Below are 20105 nucleotides of genomic sequence, written 5' to 3' on the forward strand. Positions count from 1 at the left end.
CTGCAGGTCATTCATATTAAGTGTCAGTTCCAGGGTGTGGGGGATGTTGAGACTGATGATCCTGATTGGAAAGGCTCATATGTGGAGAAAAGGTGACCGCACATTCAAGGACTTTAGAGCGCATAGGGAGGCTGGTGATGGTAGTTTGCCAGGGCAGAGAGTTCATATTTGTTTTTGAAGAATGGGTGCAGCTTTGAAAGAATCCAAAGTATGTTACAGAAGGACTGAAGAGAGAACTGTTCGCAATGTCAGGCATCGTGGTGGCCCAGGAAACAGGATCAACAATTCAGTGGGGATAGTAGGGGATTGATCTGCTCGTGTGATTGTGGGGACAGATGAGAAAGGAATCTTCAGTAAGATAGTGATTCGATGCTAAGGCTTGGAAATATCTGTTCCTGAGCCTGGGTCCCTGCTATTTCTGAGCAGCTGTGACACAGACAGTGGCCCTATTTTAATACTCGCTGTGCCAGTGGGTTCTCATCACCACTGAAACCAGACTGGTGACTTGGTGGAGTCTTTGGCTTCATCTGTCTGGACAATGAAGTTAATGGACCCAAACTTTTGGGCTTTGGTTCACACACCTCTCCATTACTGGTTTTGTCTTCTGCCATATCTGAATCTGTTGTGGAGTATTGATACAAATCAGTTTTTATGAAATTTCCATCATTGTTACGTTGAACAACTGAGGCCAGCATGGTAGGAGGAGATCTACATGGACACTGGATTATTTTCAGTCCTATGTTTTCTGTGATGGCCGGGTACTCGGCAACTATATAGTTGCTATTATCAGACTCTCTCCTTTTAAGATTGTGATTGCTAACCTGTGTTACGTGCTTTCAAGTACTCTGTGCTTACTAGCAATTGCACTTGTCCTTTGCTTTTCAAACATAAATTAGTTTCTCAGGTCAGCAATGTTTTTGAACTTTTTAGTAGCCATGTGGGAAAGCTACATTTCAACAATCTCCTACTTTGAGAATAATGCTTCTAAGTGAGAGGTACAAGTGAGATGTTATAGAGAGGATTACTGTTGAATGGTTGTACAGAATAATGATGAAACTGATAAATTTCCCTAATTTCAATACGTATTTGTGCACAAGGATTTGGTCTAAAGAAGTATTTTTTGACACTTGGCCACAGAGCGATTAAAACCAGTAGGCACAATTGTTGATCGTTTGCTTTTTTTAAAAAAAATAAACAGGTACATAGGCAAACAGAAATGGGGAACTATGGCAGTCATTCTCTTGGGATTCCTCCTGGGAAAGGACCAAATCTTGTCGGATGTATTGATTTGATGGATGGTCATACAATTCAGGTAAGGAGCTTAAATAAGCCAGCAAAAATTGTACAGGTTGCAAGAAGTAGCAGTCGAAAGTATGCAAGTTGCTGAAGTGGATGTCTAAAGACATAGAAAATGAATGAAATAAACGTGAACAACTTTGGATAAAGTATTCTGCATATGAAAGCTATTTTACTTATTAACATAGTTTAATTTTTAAAAAAGCACTTTAGTGCTCCATACTGTTTCAACAGTCCAAACACATCTGATGAAAAGGAGGTGGCTTTTTGAATTTGATTTCAGTAGAACGATACTTACAATTGGGTTACTGCGTATCAGTCAGGAATGGGAACTTTTTGGCTGTCCTTCTTTTACCTTCACTCCTTTCAAACAGGACATAGTAACCAGTTCTGATAGCTAATTTCAGCTAGGATGGCAGTAGAGCTATCTCATCACCGGGCAAGAATAAAACCCAAGACAATTTCACTCTGTATAGCTCAGTCCAATGCCGAGTATTTAGTGAGGCTAAGCAACTAGTTATTTACTCAAATCCGTTTCAAAAAGCAGCTATTGTTTGGCTGCTCAAAGGGTCTTGAACATTAAGTCCACCACTCAATTTTAGTCCACATCTGTAAAAACTTCACATACCTCACCGAATTTTTCTGTGTTTCTCTAATATTCTAAATTATTCAGTACTGCTGAAAAATACACATTTTGTTGATGCTTTAGATCTTGTACTCATCTGGACAATTCACAAAAAAAAATACCAAGGTAAAGGGAAGCTTATTTTTGAAGTCATGGTGTAGTGAGATATGTAGATCAGTCAAGGTTTATGGAATGTGATCAATCTAGAAATGCTGTGATAAAGATTAAAAAGCATAGCCGTAACTTGTTACCTTTTTAATGTCTGTCTTATAATGGGCTATGGTAGTATTATCTGTATACCATGGTGTAATTTATGAGTGTAATATTTAATGAGGCTATGAGTGCCACCAACACCACTTCTCCTCTTCCCCACCCCCACCAAATCCCCCAAAATTATTGTGTTTTTATTAATTCATGGGATGTGGGCTTGACTACCTAATGTTAGCCTTAAAGTTCAGGGCAAGTCTAAGTAGATGACAGACATGGAGAAATATAGAAGGATGTGGTCTCTAGGTCATTTTGACAGTCAAAGTCAATTATCCATTCTAACACCATATAAATGCTTTGACCTGAGGAGGAAAGGCACTGTTCCCTCCAGTCGGACTTTGTTTGGATGCTGCAGTGGACTTATTAACACATTAAAGATTTGAGGGACTTGACAGGGTAGATGCTGAAAGGTTGTTTCTCCTGGGGAAATCTGGAATTAAGGAACACGGGTGTAACATAAAGAGGTCTCCTCCAATGAAGAATTGAGGAGGAATTTTTTCAGAGGGTTGTTAACCTTTGGAATTCACTTCTCCAGAGTACGCTCGATGCTGGATCTTTGGGTATCTACTGGACTGAGTTAAAACTTTTTGATTGACATGGGAGTCAAGAGTTATTGAGATCATGGTAAAGAGGAGTTAAGGCCACAATCAGATTAGTCATGATCTTATTGGATGGAAAAGCAGGCTTGAGGGGCTGAATGACCTACTCTACCACCTATTTATTATGTTCCTATCATGCATTTATGAACCTGCTATAATGTCTTTATTATCTGCACTGAAAATATTTAATTTGTGTTTTTAAGTACTTGGTTTACTTTTGGGCTCCCTAGCTCATATCTTTTTATGTTATGTATGCATTTTTCCAACAGGGAAATTTCTTACGCTTGTACTACCCATGTGAACAGAGTGAGAAGCAACAAGAACCACTGTGGATTCCTAATCGTGAATATTACTATGGGCTGGCTGATTTTCTTAAACGTAGCAGAAGATTTGTTGACTATATTTTAAGTCATTTGTATGGTAAGAAACGTTCTCCTATGTTTCTTGCTTTGACTTTTTTTTGAACAACTATAAAACAACATTGCAAATAAAGCTTCAATATTTGTTCACTTTACATTTTGTTGAAGTTTGCAACAACTTTTCTCACCAAACTGCATCAGGAAAATGTCAACATTTGTATCTGAAAAATGATTGACTGATCAGAAGTATGAGATATTTCACCAAAGCGTGATCTTTTCTAACATCCAGACTGGAAACCATAAGTTGCACACTAAATGTGAATACAGCAAACTTTTTACTTAAACCAGCACTCTTGATAAACTGGTAAAATTATATACCTCAAAATACTGTGATCTATTGCAAAATCTGAGTATTTATTCTATAAATAAAGTATAACAGTGATGTTTCTATTACTGACTGATTTTAGGAGGTGTGTTGATGTTTTTACTTTTTATTTTTAAGCTTTGCTTGGTCAGGTTTTATTGCGGTTATGTGTACTCTTGATTATCCAGAATATTCAATCAACTGGCACACTCCTGGTCCCATAGATGCTGGTTCATAAAATGTTTGCTGTACTACTTTTAACTAATCTCTCACTGTTCAGAAATTAGGGTTCACACAGCCAGTGAGGCTAGTAAAGATCGATTGATGTAGATTTAATCCACTATATCTGTTTCACAGTAGAAACTGAAAACACCATCAATGATCCAATGATTTGATACATTGGCTTGAAAGGAGAAGATCAGTTTCTTTAAAAGTACTGTTCATTTCACTTCCTCCTGTCTTCTGATTCATTTGTTGAATTCTGAAGAAGGGTCACTGGCCTTGAAATGTTAACTGCATTTTCTCTCCACAGATGTTGCCAGACCTCCTGAGTTTCTCCAGCACTTAGTAAAAATCATCTCTTTTGTAACAACCTGACCCTCTGAGCTGACCAACTTCATAGATCTTTACAAGTAAAACAATATAAGTGTCTGTTCAGAGTATGTTGGGTGCCACCTCCTAATATTATCCCACGGTGGCTCAGTGGTTAGCACTGCTGCCTCACAGCGCCAGGGACCCAGGTTCGATCCCGCCCTCAGATGACTGTCTGTGTGGAGTTTGCATGTTCTCCCCGTTTGGTTTCTGCCGGGTGTTCTGGTTTCCTCCCATAGTCCAAAGACAGGCAAGTTAGGTGGATTGGCCATGCTAAATTGCCCGTACTGTTCAGGGGTGTAGGTGGGTCTGACGTGGGAAATACAGGATTACGTGGATGGCTTGCTCTTCGGAGGGTTGGTGTGGACCCATTGGGCTGAATGGCCTGTTTCCACACTGTAGGAATTCTATGAAATAAAAAAGCATCCTAAAAGGTTGAAACGACCTGCAAAACTCTCTCTGCTGAACCTAATGTCAAAATAATTGTAGTGAATGCGTGCGTGTGTGGCCATAGGCTTGTTACATTTTTGAAGTTACATAAAATGAGCCATTTTAAAGCACAGCTCTATGTTTCAGTAAAAGCCATTTTTAATCGAAGCGTTTTCAAATGTGTAAGCCTATATTTACATGGCTTTCCTCTCCCCACGGGAAGTGTTTACGACTGAACAGCCATGAACACTGTATAATTTAATGCCCCATTTGCTCAATCAAGTCAAAATTATTGAAAAATAACTCAATCCTACAATGACCTAGAGCTGAGTGTTGTCGGCATGGATGTGAAAACAAATGCTGTACTTCTCAGATACTGCTGTCAAGGGACAATACGTGGATAAGAAATAGGATTTAAAGGTTATTTTTATTTATTGTATGAATTTGATCTCCATGTCATTGCTATCATATGGTAAAATCTTGGCATAATTTTCACCTTTTTTTTTTTGAGGAAAGTCTTGTGACACAGTGGGCAGTGTTCCTGCTTCTCAGCCAATCTGTCAGACCAAGTCTCACTGCAGGACTTGATGGTAAAGGCAGGCACATTGATTTACATGGCCAAGCGGGTCAAGTCTTCAAAGTACATGAATGACAAATAGTAAAAGGCAGAGACATTTCTAGTCAGCCATGTGATGGAGGGAAAATTGACACCTTTACTATCACTTTTCCTAGCTCCAGATTGCGACCAGTATGTAAAAGTGCATGCTGCCAAAGCAATGTGGACCTCCCATTGGCTCAATTGCTGAATGGCCAACAGCCATTGGATTTTCCCATTCCAGCTGGAGTAGATTTGGGACCTGCCTGCTCGTGTTACCTCTGCTGGAGATCATGGTGTTGTTGGTCAGACCTGCCTCTGAGACAGGAACTGAAGAAGCCTTCTGTATAATGTTGCAGTAATTTTTGATCACCATTGAGGAAAAAAAGTTAACGTTAATCGTGATTTTAACATTAAGTATTGTAGTGTGGCATGCGCAATTGTTTTACTTCAGTGCTATATGCAGAAAGTACACTGTCAACTTAACTGCTTCAACTGTGTACCAATTTTAAGTGGCAAGCTCAAGGAGGTCACCCGTGCTGGCTGTGTAAGAGGTACTCAGGTAGAGGCTCTCCTCTGTTTTGTTTTTCCCTTCAAATAATTTCCAATTTCCTTTTTGAAAACCATGATTTTTGGAGCAGAAGTCATTATATTGAGGGATTCTTCTTTGAAAGGATCCAGTATGCTTTCCTTTTCTGGTAATTGCTTTTGTGTTGAACCTCTCTGTTAAATGTATTTTTTTTGTCTGTCAAAGGTTACTGCTTCCCAGGTCTGCTCCCCAGCTCACTAAATAGTTATCTCACTGACAGCACATGTCTGCAGGTTTGACTGAACTCCTGTCTCTAGTGTAGAGTATTCTTCTCTACATATTCAATGCAAACAGCGGAAACATCCATTGGTTCACATCTTTGCAGCTGTAAAACCAAAACTGAAGATTCTGTAGATGGCTTCATCTTGTCTGCTCCAAGGACAAAATTGATCTGAATTGTTGACCTACATGCTCAAATTTTTGTTATTCGTCACTGTTATATATAATGAGCTTGGAATTATCTGTAACATGTACACTGTATCACATAATACCAAATTTGCTAATCTGTATTAAAACGGTATGAACATTGACAACTTCACAAAGGAAAGAACCAGTTTCATTTTGTATATATGACATCATCAGGTTACTGGCATTTTGTTGTTTTTGGTGGGCTGTTTTAACGAAGTCAATTGAGTTTGTTCATTAGAAAGGAAAAATAAAGTACTTGAATGTAAGTTAGAGCAGGGGAATTCAAAACAAAAGCATTTCCTCAAATCGAATGGTTATGTATCGCTCCGTTACATTAAACGGCAAGGAATATGTGATCAAACATTGCAGCTCAAACAGTAAAGTTGAATCATTTTATTTTCTTGACAGGGTCATACAGCATTCCTGCAGAATGGAATGCTCCATTTAAAACTGGAAGATATCCTTCAGTCGTTTTCTCTCATGGCCTTGGAGCTTTCAGGTAAAGCAATTGTAAGATCATTAACAAATACACCATTTATTTCTAAAGAACTTCATCCACTTGTGAATAGGAAGAAACGTAATCCTAACACACAATGGTTAAGTAGTAACTTCTGATAAAATTCAAGGTCAAAATAAAGAAGTCTGGTAGATGAAAGGAGGGTTTGCCAGCCCGTGTACATGCTGTTGTGAAAAGCTCTCCATAGTTTCTCCTTTCCTTGCCCCCGCTAACCTGTCACTTTTTTTCATGTTTCTGTTGTCACTTTAATTTTTAATTATAGTTTCAGAATACGAGATCTTCTAGGACTTCAATAATGCCATTGAGTGACTTGGTACCCAAGCAGCCCACATCATTTTATAGTTCACCCTTCCTCTCCATGTGACTGAAATTATTAACCTGATGTGAGGATTATTGGAAGAAACTCGTTTATTATTACCCTGATCCATAAGGATGGGAAGTAATTATGGATTGGTGGGTATTACAAAGAGAATTCTTTTAGCTGGCAGTCATCTGAGCCTGTCCACATCTGATATCTGCTTGTGCACTTTCCTGCAAAGGGAAGAATGTGTGACCCAAATGTAGGAAATTCTGGATTCTGTAAAAACCCATTTTTATAAATTGGGAGGAATTCTGAAGCATCGTATATTTTAATAACTAATGAGCGGGTGAATTGATGCAATTCAATGAACTGAAATTGCACTACTTCAGTGTAATTGATTTAGATATGTAGCATTTTGTGATGCTTCTTGACACAGGGTATGATATCCATTTCTGGGTACCTTGTATATGCACCAGACCTTTCTATCAAGAAAACAGGCCTCTCAATGCCACCTGCTGAGGCCCAACTGCTAGTCTATTAATTGGCCTGACATCTCAGTTCAGGACCAGGTACTTGCATATTTGAGAAGATGGGAGCTCCCAGGAGGACAGGTAAGTTACTTACTGAGATGTTAATTTCTTCTCCATCTCAAAAGTTAAGCTCCGTTTCTCTTTTTGTAGGACTCTGTATTCAGCTATATGCATTGAACTGGCTTCACGAGGATTTGTAGTTGCTGCAGTGGAACACAGGTAAGAAACTTGAATTCTGAATCAACAAAATTCTTTGCATAAGTGTCGTATAAATTATGCATCCTGTTTATAGACTTAGAAACCTTGCTAGGAAACACACAGTATAGAATGTTTGTTTTTTTTTATTTATTTAATCCAGTCACTCCACTTGAATGGATTCAAATGCCAGCTGTGACTAACGGTCCAATTTGCTTGCTAGCAATTTATTTTTCTATTCATTCAAAAGAATACGGGCATCGCTTGCTAGGCCATTGTTTATTCCCAATCTCTAATTGTCCTGAAGAAGGTGGTGGTGGTCTGCCACCTTGGACTGTTGAAGTTCTTGGGTACAGGAAATGCGAACATTGTGTTGTTAGGAAAGCAGTTCCATTTTCAGATGTGACCAGGTTTTGTAGCTGGAACGTCACAATGGCTGGATTTGTGAAATGTTCTGTACTTGAAACTTGTTTGACTGGACATACTTAGTGGTCATCCCACCTTAAAAAAGGGAGGATTTCTGAAAATTTGCTGAAACACAGTGGGAACACATGACTACAATTGCTACATTTTGGCACAGTTATGCACTTCCTGAATTTTTTTATATACGTCAATTACCATTAATTTCTTTTCTTAAGCAGGTAATGTTCAATAGCACGCTTACATTTGTATTGGTGTGACGTGTGAAGAACCTAATAATGGTCTGTTGGCTTAAATCATCCTTATACATACAACTAGACACCAAATACCATCTTAATGTTAAAAAAAATGATGTAAAGTATGTAAAAGCTTGTGTTTCCGTGGTTTATCATTATGCCAGAAAACATTTCACTGCACTGAGTTAAAGCATTGTGAACTAAGGAGGTAAGAATATATTGATCATCGAGTAAGCTTTTTTTAACCCATTTCACAATCCATTCCAGTCTATTCCACATTTGACTTTTCACTAGTCCAATATGGAAAGACACTGTAGACCTGGTTTCTCTTTTTATGTTCAGTCCTGAGATGTGAGCATCACTAGCAAGGCCAGCATTGTGATTGTGGACATAGTCAGCAGAAGAGAGAAGAAGATCCATAGACAGTCACAAACACCAAACAGCATGAGATAGGGAGAGCAGAAACCAGCTAAAACAACATGACGAGAAGAGATAACAGTCTGAGTGACACCACAGGAAAGTCATGAATTGATAGGCTGTTGAGCAGTTACTGTTAGGGAATAGATCAACTCCAGTAATTTTTGAAAAACATTAATTTCTAAACCAGCACAGGGAAGAGAAATAATTTGCAGGCACTGGAAAGGATGTTGAGGGTGAACAATTCCCGCTTTGAACTAATCTCCAGTTTATTTTCTTTCTTTATTCATGGGATATGGACATAGCTGGCAGGGCCAGCATTTATTGACCTTCCTAGTTACCCTTGTGAAGATGGTGGGGAAGCTGTCATCTTGAGACACAACAGTCCGTGTGCTATAGATTGACTCACGTTAGAGAGAGAGTTCCAGGATTTTAACCTAGTGACACTTCTGGAATGATTTGTATTTCCATATATCTGCTGCCCCTGTCCTTTGTGATGGCGTTGGTCTTGGGTTTGGAAGGAGTGGTCTAAAGAGCCGTGGAGAATTTATGTATTGAGTACATCATATTGATAGTACGTATTGCTGCTACTGAGCATCAGGTAAAGGTGGGGGGGTGCGGTGGAGAATATTAGTGGATGTGGCGTGAATCAAGCGGGCTGCTTTGTCCTGGATGATGTCACGCTTCTTGAGTGTTGTTGGAGACGCACCCGTCCAGGCAAGTAGAGAAAATTCTATCACACTCCTGACTTGTGCCTTGTAGGTGGTGGACAAGCTTTGGAAAGACAGTAATTGAGTTACTCGCTGCAAGGTTCCTGGATTCTGACTTGTTCATGTGGTTACAGTATTTATATGGCTAGTCCAGTTCAGCTTCTAGTCAATGGTAACCTCCAGTATGTTAATAGTGGGGAATTCAACAATGTTACTGCCATTCAATGGCAAGGAGTGATGGTTAGATTCACTGATGGTCATTGCCTAGCATTTGTGTGGCGCAACAGTTACTTGCCACTTGTTAGCAAACCTAGATCTTGCCCAGATTTCTGTATATTTAAGCATGGACTGCTTTATTATCTGAGGAGTCGTGAGTAGTGCTGAACATTGTGCAATCATTGACAAACATCCTCATGTCTGACGTTATGATGGAAGGAAGGTCATCGATGAAACAACTGAAGATGGTTGGGCCTAGGACATTCGCCTAAGGAACTTCTGCAGTGATGTCGTGGAGCTGAGATGACTGACCTTCAACAACCACAACCGTCTTCCTACATGCTAGGGATGACTGGTGAAAGGACAGTTTTCCCCCTTTATTCCCGTTGAATCCAGTTTTGCTAGTGTGACAATACTATGGCTTTAAGAGGCATATTTTGTCCTTTATTTTTGTGTTGAAGAGAGAGAGGCTTTGAGATGTAGGTGCTAAGATAGTTCCTCCAAGCCATTAAACAGCTCATGAGGCCTTGGTTTATTTTTTCAAAGTTGGAACAATAGAAACAGCATGAGTGGGTAGAGTCAGGCTCCCACAAAACCAGGCTGTTAGTTTAGCTTTCAGTAGTTGTTGGGGCTTTGACATTGGCTGTAGAAAGCGTCTCTCGCGCGCGCTCGCTCTCTCGCGCTCTCTCTGAAAGCTTCAGCTACCAGAATCACACAAGACAATCCATTTTACTGCCTTTGCCTTTACCAAGGGTGTGTTTATGGGATTTAATATATTGGAACAGTTGCTGTTTCATGTTTAAAATAATCTTTATTCTGTTAAATTTTCCAATATAGTTAAAGTTATATCAATTTCTTCTTTCTTTTTGTCTGTATTTTAACTGGGGGTAGGAATAAAATATGTCTTGCTTAAAGCTGAGTAGCGTGACCAATCGAATTACATCTGGAAAACAGCACCTTACACTTTTCTTTTAAATAAGATAAAAGTTAGGGTCTAGGCTGTCTCCTTGATATTTTGGCAGGGGGTTTGGTCTAATTCGTAACACCAGGTCTCCTTAATGTCACAAGCTGTCATTCTCACCTCCCCTCCTGGAATTCAGCTCATTTGTCCATATTTAAACCAAAGGTGTAATGAAGTCAGGAGCTGAGTGGTCCTGGTAAAACTCAAACTGAGTGTCTGTGAGCAGGTTATTGCTGAGCAACACTGTTGACACCTTCCATTACTTTACTGATGATCAAGAGTAGACTGATGGATTGGCAATTGGCTGGGTTGGATTTGTCTTCTTGTGTATAGGACATACCTGGGCAATTTTTTGTGGTGTTGGGTTAAGGTTGTACATGTACTAAAAACAGCTTGGCTGGGGCCCTGCAAGTTTGAGAGCGCAAGTCCTTAGCAGGAGGTTTCCTTGCCTGTGTTTGACTTTATGCAGTGAGACATCATGGAGTCTAGAGTTAATCTTCAGAACTCCCACGCCAACACCCCTCCGCCAATACTATACCACTGTACTGTTCCCTCTGATAGTTCTGTCCTGCTGCTAGGACATAACATATCCAGGGATTATGCTGGTAATGTCTGGGATATTGTGTGTATGGTCCTTGACCATGATTATATCAGGCTGTTGGAGACAAATCCTAATTTTGGTGCTAGCTCCCAGATGTTGATAAAGGGGCTTTGCAAGGTCAAGGGTGCAGAGTGTGTCATTGTCATTTGAAGTTGATACCAGTTTTGTTCCTTTATTTTTTGACACGTTGTTTTAATACAACTGAGTGGCTTGCCTGAACATTTCACAGGGCAGTTGAGAGTCAAACAGATAGCTGTAGATCTGGAGTGACATGTAGGCTCAAACCAGATAAGGGCAGCAATTTTCCTTACCTAAAGGGCATTAGTGAAACAGATTGATTTTCGCGACAATAGTGTTATTTGTGTTTTAATTCCAGATTTTTAAAATTGAAATTCTATTTGAATTCTGCCATCTTCTGTGGTAGGATTTGAACCTAGTTGTCCAGGATATTGCTTAGTTCTTTGGATTACGAGTTTAATGACCCATAACCACTACATCACAATCTCTGTGATGCAGTGGTTATGATTGAAAATGTGAGAAATACCATGGAAGTGGACTGTTAGGAGGAGGATTGACTGATTACATTAAGTGGTCAGAATTGGTGAAATACAGTCAGCCACATCACCCAGGAAGTTACTTGTTATATTTACCAGCACAGTCTCAGGACTAGGGTAGGTTGGAAACTAGATTTGAGGATTAAATGGTTTTGAAGAGAAAGCTGTGGTCGAGAATTTTTCATAAATATCTGAGAATATTATGAAATAACATTATGGGAGATGTATGTGTTTGTGTAGTGTACCCTAAATCAGTACCAGTCGTCTCTCTCTGAAAACAGCCTTATGATTTGGTGACACTATGATGTCTTTACCTTTTCACGCAGATATGGGATTGGGTTTGTTGTATGAGCAGAGAAATTTGGAATCTATATTATGAATATTTACCAAAGCAGACAACTCTGTTCAAAAACCCACAAATAATCATTCTTCCTTATTCATTCCATCTTCACAAATAGTCAAAAGTCCTCGATTCCATTGGAGGACAGGTTGCTTACCTGTGATATTTCACTGAATATTTCTAATCCTGTTTTATTTTGGGGTGGATTCTGTTTTTCCATTATCACCATGTTGACTGTCTCTGTCTCCGACAACAGTTAACCTCAGTGAAAGTGAGTTGAGAAGGCACAGAATATTCTTTAACTTAACCAATTCACTCTTTCGTTCTCAAAAGTCCCAAAATATCGAGTGTCAAAGTATTAAAAATATCTAAGTATCAAAATATTCCTAAATACAAATTGTAAACCATTAAAGGAAGCCACACTAATCAGTTTTCTGCTACCTCAATACTGCATTTTAATCAAAACAGATTACCCAGGCTTCACAGTTCCTTTGTTCTCCCCAACTCCACCTCCCAGCAAGGGGTTGCTCATGCGCTGTTTCACTGCCAGGAGTTACGCTAGAGGGCTTAGATGATGCAGGGTTTTTTCCCTGACCTCTTATCAGCTTCCATCCAATCAGACTTTCACATCATGTTGCGAAGTACTGATCTTCCCAATGAGGTACCGGAACTCCTTCCCTTCTCCTTGATTGGTGTGAGTTACTGCCATTGTGTATGTGACTGTTAGTACATCCAGTCATTCAGCTTGAGCAATGCTGTATCTCCATTCGAGCTTTATCCCTCTCCAGCCCTGGCCAACAACCAGCTATTGGTGCCATATACTTTTCACATCCTGGAAAAAAGAGCTCAATGACTATATTGTCCCCCTCCCGACTATATTCTTTTTAATCGTTGAGATATTGGGATAACTCATTAATTTTGATCTAGCCATCTGAGAGTTATTCGTCAGTGTCATTGTGAACCGTGAAGCCTGACCATGCAGACTGATTTACATTCAGCGTTTTGTTTCTGCAGCTATTCAGAAATGCTGTCACCTGACTCCACCCTTTTGTCTAGAATATCAGAGTTTCTTCCTAGGGTAGATGGCCACAACACTTTTCATTTTCACTTTACATCACTGCAATTTTCCAGGGATTACAGGAAATGTATCAATTACTTGACGGAAATTTGTGTTGCACTGTAATTGGAGCATTCATACATGTTGTAATTGTGACTAAATGACATTGGCTTTTTGTATTTTCCCTCCTGCCCACTCCACCTCCGGCCAAAGGAAAGACTACCCAGAAGGTTCGTCAATGAAACTGAGTCATTCTCAGCAAGAACAACTGGTTTCTTTATGTATATTTTTAATAAAAGCCAATTCATTGGAAGGGAGCTATAGATGTCTCAAATTATAGTAGAGCCTGTCACCTTCATTTCTAACATTCATATACTACTGGCTGAACATTGCTGCTGTCTGAGGCACACTCCCAAAATGTAGCTATTTATCTGACCTCTGGTTAATTACAAAGTGGTTCAAGACTCCTTTTTTATTCCACACAAACCAAACAAGTAAAAAGTAAGGAATGATGCTGTTGATGCCCCTCAGCAGGAATAGTTTGCTGATGTGGACATGTTTTATTGTTAAGGGCAAAGACAGATTTCATGGGTCACTGCCAAACCAGTTAGGAGAGGGCATTAAACCTCAACAGTGCTTAAACTAGTTGCCTTGTTTGTGTTGTCAGTTCTGGTATAATGAATGGCATGTAAACATGATCAACAGTAGAACTACAGAATCATCAACTTGAAGCTGCGGTGAAGTTGAAAACAACAGTTAAAACTCTGTCTATTCTCTGGCTGATGTATGTAATATTTTGCAGTCAGGTCTAACTTTGTATGGTCAGGTTTTAGACTGTTTTTAAGCCTGAAGTCGATTACTGTCAATATGACTCTTAACTTAGTCACTTCATCATTTTGTTTTCTGGAGTCTTTGCAATGCTGTTATAAAATTGTGATCAACTGTAGCACCTGTCTCCTCCACTGATCAGCCAATTTAATTGTGGATGAAGCAGATCATTGATTACAAAATCCGACATTCCACGGTTTGCCTTGTATGTGCAACATTTTGCTTCCTTTGCATGAAACATCTTGTTTGAACAAAAGCCAGTGGATAGGTATGAGTTAGGTTGCTCATGAGTTGGTAAAGATTTTGCCAAGTGAAAGCTATGTGTTGCATTACTACTGTGTGCCTGTTGTTTCTAGTCCTAACTATGGATTATGTTGCTCGGGCACATTAGGTCTTTTCAGCTATTTTCTGCTTGCAGTAAAATTATGTAATACACCAGTTGGATGATCATCTTATGATCTTGGTTTGCAAAGAATTATGTGAATGTGTGTGTTTTGGTCACTGGTGACGTATTAGATCGTGTGTTTTAAAATAAGATTGAACGGCTTTCTTAACTAACACTTGTACACTCAAAAGAAATCTTTTAATGATCTTTCAAAGGTGTTCACCACACCTAAGTAGTAAGAGCAGAAATGTGAAAATGTATTATTATAGAGACCCATGAAGTGTACAGCTAGTATTTTGTGCTTCCAACACCAAAGGAATAATGTTATAAACTTTAGTTTCTCCAGAACGCACAAATGTTGTGATTATCAGTGAATTATGCGATTAAAGGTGTATAAAATATGATTCTCATCTGGATTTTAAAGTAGAGGATAAATGGATGTATGGCTTCAATTCTGTGAAGGTAACTTCCTTTTTCAAAACAAAACGTCAGAAGTCACTAGGTTATAGTCCAACAGGTTTATTTGAAATCACGAACTTTTGGAGGGCTGCTGCTTCATCAGGTGAAGTGAAGCCAACGGCACAGAATTTATAGGCAGAAACTATAACCTGGTGTCCTGTGACTTCTGACCTTGTCTGTCCCAGTCTGACATCGGCACCTCCACATGATGGCTACCATCGACACTTGAGGAAAAACAAAGGATCAAATTAATTTGGAACAGTGGACTAAAGACATGATTTTGAAAGAAGGTATGAAATTAAGAGCTTTACAAAATACCTGTACTGTTAATAGATGCAGTGTTTACAAAAGTGAACTTTTATGACATACATGTAAATAAGACCAGGAGCCACTAGTGGTTTGAGTTCAGTTCAAAAGAACTGCTTCATATCAGCAGAAGAGTAGACTTGGAGACACTAAGGCCTGCAGATGCTAGAAGGTAGAATCAATAAATGTGGAGCTGGAAAGCACAGCAGGTCAGACAGCATTCGAGGAGCAGGGAAGTCAACGTTTCGGGCTGAAACCCTTCGTCAAGACTGGATTCGTTTGTGATGTTTCCAGGCAGAGAAACAGTGTGTAAATTTTTCAAACTTTCAGAACTGAAAAGAAGTATCTAGGCTGTTAAATCTGGATAGAATCAGTTAAATAAGAAGTTAAAGAATTACAATAGCAGTGCCACTTCACTAGGATTGAGTATCTATAAAGAATATTGCAGGGGGAAATATTAAAACTGTTTTCTTTTGTGTAATAAATTTGGGTACTTCTGTAAAAGAGCTTTGGCAGCCTCGTGTGAATATATTCAGTGACTAGGCACGGTAACTAACTTCAAAAGGTGAACTTATGATCTATCAAGTCAGTTTTCACCTTGGGATCTGACTCATTCAGTATTGCCGTCAGCTGGGAACATAGCAATTGTCATCTTTAATTATCATGAATGCCCATTCACAATCTAAGCACATTGTCCAAAAGCTGCTCACTAGAGGAAATGTAAAGGATACAGTTAATCCTGTATGTAATAAGTATTATCTTCCAAGCTAAATATTTGTTACTTTTCCACTCTTGGTAATTCTAAAGGGATGGAAATGTATGTGTAGCCACTGCGCATCACAAATTGGAGTTTGACTTCCTATCACAGTCTTCATGTTAGCTGATATTGTTCCCTATTATAAGTGTGGTTCATGATAAATAGACTGTGCCTATTTCATTTTTTTTACAAATATACATAATGATTGTAGAAAAATTACTGTTGTAACACCAAGTGATAAACACACAAATTGGCCACTGGGCTGTGCTACTGTTGATGCTCTGAAAGATCTTCCCAAGCTACATTCTCCAATTGCAGCAGCATATATGCCAGAGGGGTGGTTGACGAAGTATTCCTTAAAGGAACAAAAACAGAAATTGCTGGAAAAGTTCAACAGATCTGACAGCATCTTTGGAGAGAAATCAGAGTTAATGTTTCAGTTCTGAGGAAGGCTCACTAGACCCGAAACATTAAGTCTGATTTCTGTCCACAGATGCTGCCAGACCGGTTGAGCTTTTCCAGCAATTTCTGTTTTTGTTTAGAATTTTGAGAGGTTTAGTATTTAATTAACTATGGATTATTTTGACTTGAAATGAATTAGTAATTGCTGATTATATATCAATTGCACATATTAATGCAAATACAAAGTATTAATGATTGTTTCCTCCATTTTAATTTATTTTGGTCATATTAGCTTTCTGTATCGATTGATTCCCTAATGAGTAAAGTGCATAGCTGTGATTCCTCGGTGTCGTTGCTGTGTACTTACAGTAATGCCACTTCTGTTTTTTTTTGTCCTCCCTGTTTGTCATCAAGTGCTGCTCATTTTTGTGACTGTTGTTAGATTAATGTTTCCATGATGATGTTTGTGTTACTGTGAGTGGGAGGGACAATCTCCACAAAATTTAATTCAGTATGTTTTAATATGGCAGTAGCTGACATGGGTCAGATGGATTGCAGGTGGTATTTTACAGCCCTGTGCTCCTGTGCATATTGTTAAGAGCTATGAAATTGCAACTACAGTTGCCAAAATAAATTGCTGGAGTGGCACATCTTGCAGCAAGCAGCCTGTTCTATATTTTTTTTTAACCTCCCCTTTCAGATAACAACACAAATTGCAAGATTGCAGATTTATAATGGCAGAGTAGTATCAACATCCCATCTCACTAACGTAGCTGATAACTTATCTTAATCAAAAGATAGAGAAAGAAACAGAGCAAATAGTGGAGAAGGAAATAGTGTTCCCGAGTCTTGATTAGATGCAAAAAGAAAAATTGAAGGGGGGTGGGGGAAGGAGAAAGAAGTAAGGAAAAAAATTGAAATGTCCAAACAGAAAGAGGATATTGTAAAAAAAGTTGTATTTGGGAATCATCGCAATGGTAGTATGTGAATATGGAGGAAAGTGTGTTTAAATGTACGAACGTTTTTACTTGTGTCCCAAAGTTACCATGAGTGAAATCCAGGTATCAAAACAGATTTGCATTCCGAACTTCCAACATTAATAGGAAATATGGATGATAAGATTAGCTCAAAAATACTGAAAGGATGCATGACAAGTTTTAGAAAAACTCTAGGAATAATTTACTACCTAGGAAAGGGAGACTCAATATATTGTTCCCTTTCTGGGCTTTAAAGTTACATCGTGCTAGGTGTCTAATCACTAACAAAGTAGTTACGACATGAGTTAGCAGCAACTGGACTAAGTTAGTTTGCAACACAAGTCCCCATCAATCTCATACAAGACATTTCATTTCGGTGGAGGGACTCCTGGCAAAATTGGAAGTTTTTGGGTTTGTTGAAATTAACTGGAATGGCATGAATTGTTCAGCACTTTGTGGAAAATTGGAACTCGTGTTATATCTCTTCTTCACCACTAATTGATGAGTGTTTTACAAGAATGGCTAATAATGACAGATACTGAATTTTGGCAGAAGTTTATTCAGTAGTCTATGGGTCCATGTTTCTTGATCCATTTGTATAATAGTAGCAACTTTGTATTTTTTATACCATCAAGGTGCTTTACTTATTATACTTGATTTGATACTTAGCCACATATCAGGGTAGTTGGTCAAGGAGTTGAGAATCTTAAAGGAGGAATTCCCAGAGCCAGAAAAAGTTAAGGCTACATGCTCAAGCAAGGAGGATGAGGAAAAGTTCAAGAGGAAAGGTCTGTGATAGGATAGAAGACAGCTGAGATTATATTACTAAATTATTATTTCATAATAAAACCGTCAGCCGGGAGCAGATGTAGGCCATTCAAATCATTGAGTCTGCTGTGCCATTCAATGAGATCATGGCTGATCTAATATCTTCACCTCCACTTCCCTGCCTTTTCCCCAGATCCCTTGATTCCTTGATGGTGTAATGAAAGAAGGTGTAGTAATGGGTCAAGTAAAGATCAGGATTCAGCTAACATTTTACCAGCTTCCCCAGATGCTCACGTGCCTTGTGATTAACCTCGTATTAGCAAATTAACGGAAGATATAATAGAGCTGAGGGACCAATGAATTTTATTTTCAATTCAGCCTGCTATTTCCTGAACTTCTATCTCTAGGAGCAGAATAGACCAGGCAGTCCTTCAAGTTTGCTCCATCATTCAATAAAATTATGACTGAGCTTTTAGTCAGTTTGTTGATTCAAAAATTTAATTTTAATTCTACCTATTAAGAAAATTGCTGCAGAAAAATTGACTTTCTGTTCGTTTCTCAGGGATGGGTCAGCTTCAGCCACCTACTACTTTGAAGAGAAATCTAAAACAGTCAATGAAGTAGGAGAATCAATCTCGGCCAGCAGTCCTGCACTTCCTTTGGATCAGTTGCAGAGGAAATGGCTTTACTATAAGCCTCTTGAAGAGGGAGAACAAGAATTCCCACTACGGAATGACCAGGTAAGGCATTGGGAAACTATTCTTGCATGTTGGACTATCTCTGTGGTGGAGATAGTAAACATACTGGTTTGTTGTTCCGCAGACGTTTCGTTACTGTGCTTGGTAACATCCTCAGTGCAACCTCTGATGACCCCATATACATTCCACTACGGAGGAAACCCGGAAGTGAGGCAATCCATCGCAACGGACCCCAGAGTTTAAAAGCCAGGCGGGAAAACACACCGATGCTTCATCAGAAGCTGCACTGAGGATGTTACCAAGCACGGTAACGAAACGTCTGCGGAACAACAAACCAGCTCGGCGAGCCAACCAACCTCAACACCCACAACCCAAGCTACAAATCTACTCCAAAACCTTATAGTAAACATACATTATGGTGACGCAGAGCACCATTACCTTTTTCACTTTTAAAAAAGTAGGTAACTACTTGATGGGTGTTTTTAAAGTCAAACTTTATAATCATGGTTTTCTGAATTAAATCTATTACTGTGCATTAATCTGACCTGTTTGCATAATGAAACGATGCATATCAAATCAGAACAGTATAAGTTCAAATAACTAATTTGCAGCATATTCATCAAACTAGTGTTTAACAATACAGTCACTGCAGATTGTTTTTTTTATTATTCATCCATGGGACATGAACATCACCAGCTAGGCGAGCATTTATTGCCCATCCTGCAGTGAAGAAGTCAACTATATATTGCTATGGGTCTGGAGTCACATGTAGGCCAGACCAGGTAAGGACAGCAGATTTCTTTCCCTAAGGAACGTTAGTGAACCAGATGGATTTTTATGACAATCGATAGTGGTTACATGGTCACCATTAGGTTAGCTCTTTATTCCAAATTTTTGTATTGAATTCAAATTTCACCATCACCATGGTAGTGGGATTTGAACCCCATGTCCTAGAACCTTAACCCGGAGATCTGGATTGCTTGTCCACTATGTCACTGTCTCCCCAGAATATATAAATACCTATTTGCCACATTACTATTTCCTTTTTGCATTCTCTTAGAATGAAACAGACTTCTGTTAATATTCTTCAGCTGTGGAGTTTCAACTGCACTATCAAAACCGAATGTTGTCTAAGTACCAATTGAAATTTAGTGAGACCCTACAAATCATGGATCCTGATATTTGTTAATTTTAATGACTGTGTAAAGTCAAAAGATATGTCATAAAAAGGCAACAAGCACTAGTACCAGCACTCTTAAAATAGAGATGAGGCTTTGTAGCCTCAGGACCTTCACCCCTATGGTTTTCACTTAAGCAAATTATTTTGTGACAACATATTTGGAAGTCC

General features: G+C 38.9%; 1 protein-coding gene across 2 annotated transcripts in view; it reads left to right on the forward strand.

Moving 5' to 3' along the window:
• Positions 1-20105, forward strand: part of pla2g7 (phospholipase A2, group VII (platelet-activating factor acetylhydrolase, plasma)) — a 46284-nt gene that overhangs the window by 11483 nt on the left and 14696 nt on the right. For both annotated transcript variants that reach the window (XM_020518844.2, XM_048597353.1), the window contains 5 exons: positions 1199-1312; positions 3057-3207; positions 6531-6621; positions 7621-7689; positions 18622-18799. In XM_020518844.2, the coding sequence (XP_020374433.1) occupies positions 1217-1312; positions 3057-3207; positions 6531-6621; positions 7621-7689; positions 18622-18799 (585 nt within the window). In that variant the 5' untranslated portion in view covers positions 1199-1216. The remainder of the gene's footprint in view (positions 1-1198; positions 1313-3056; positions 3208-6530; positions 6622-7620; positions 7690-18621; positions 18800-20105) is intronic.

The sequence above is a fragment of the Rhincodon typus genome, chromosome 5 (assembly GCF_021869965.1).
Source record: "Rhincodon typus isolate 14 chromosome 5, sRhiTyp1.1, whole genome shotgun sequence".
Classification (NCBI taxonomy): domain Eukaryota; kingdom Metazoa; phylum Chordata; class Chondrichthyes; order Orectolobiformes; family Rhincodontidae; genus Rhincodon; species Rhincodon typus.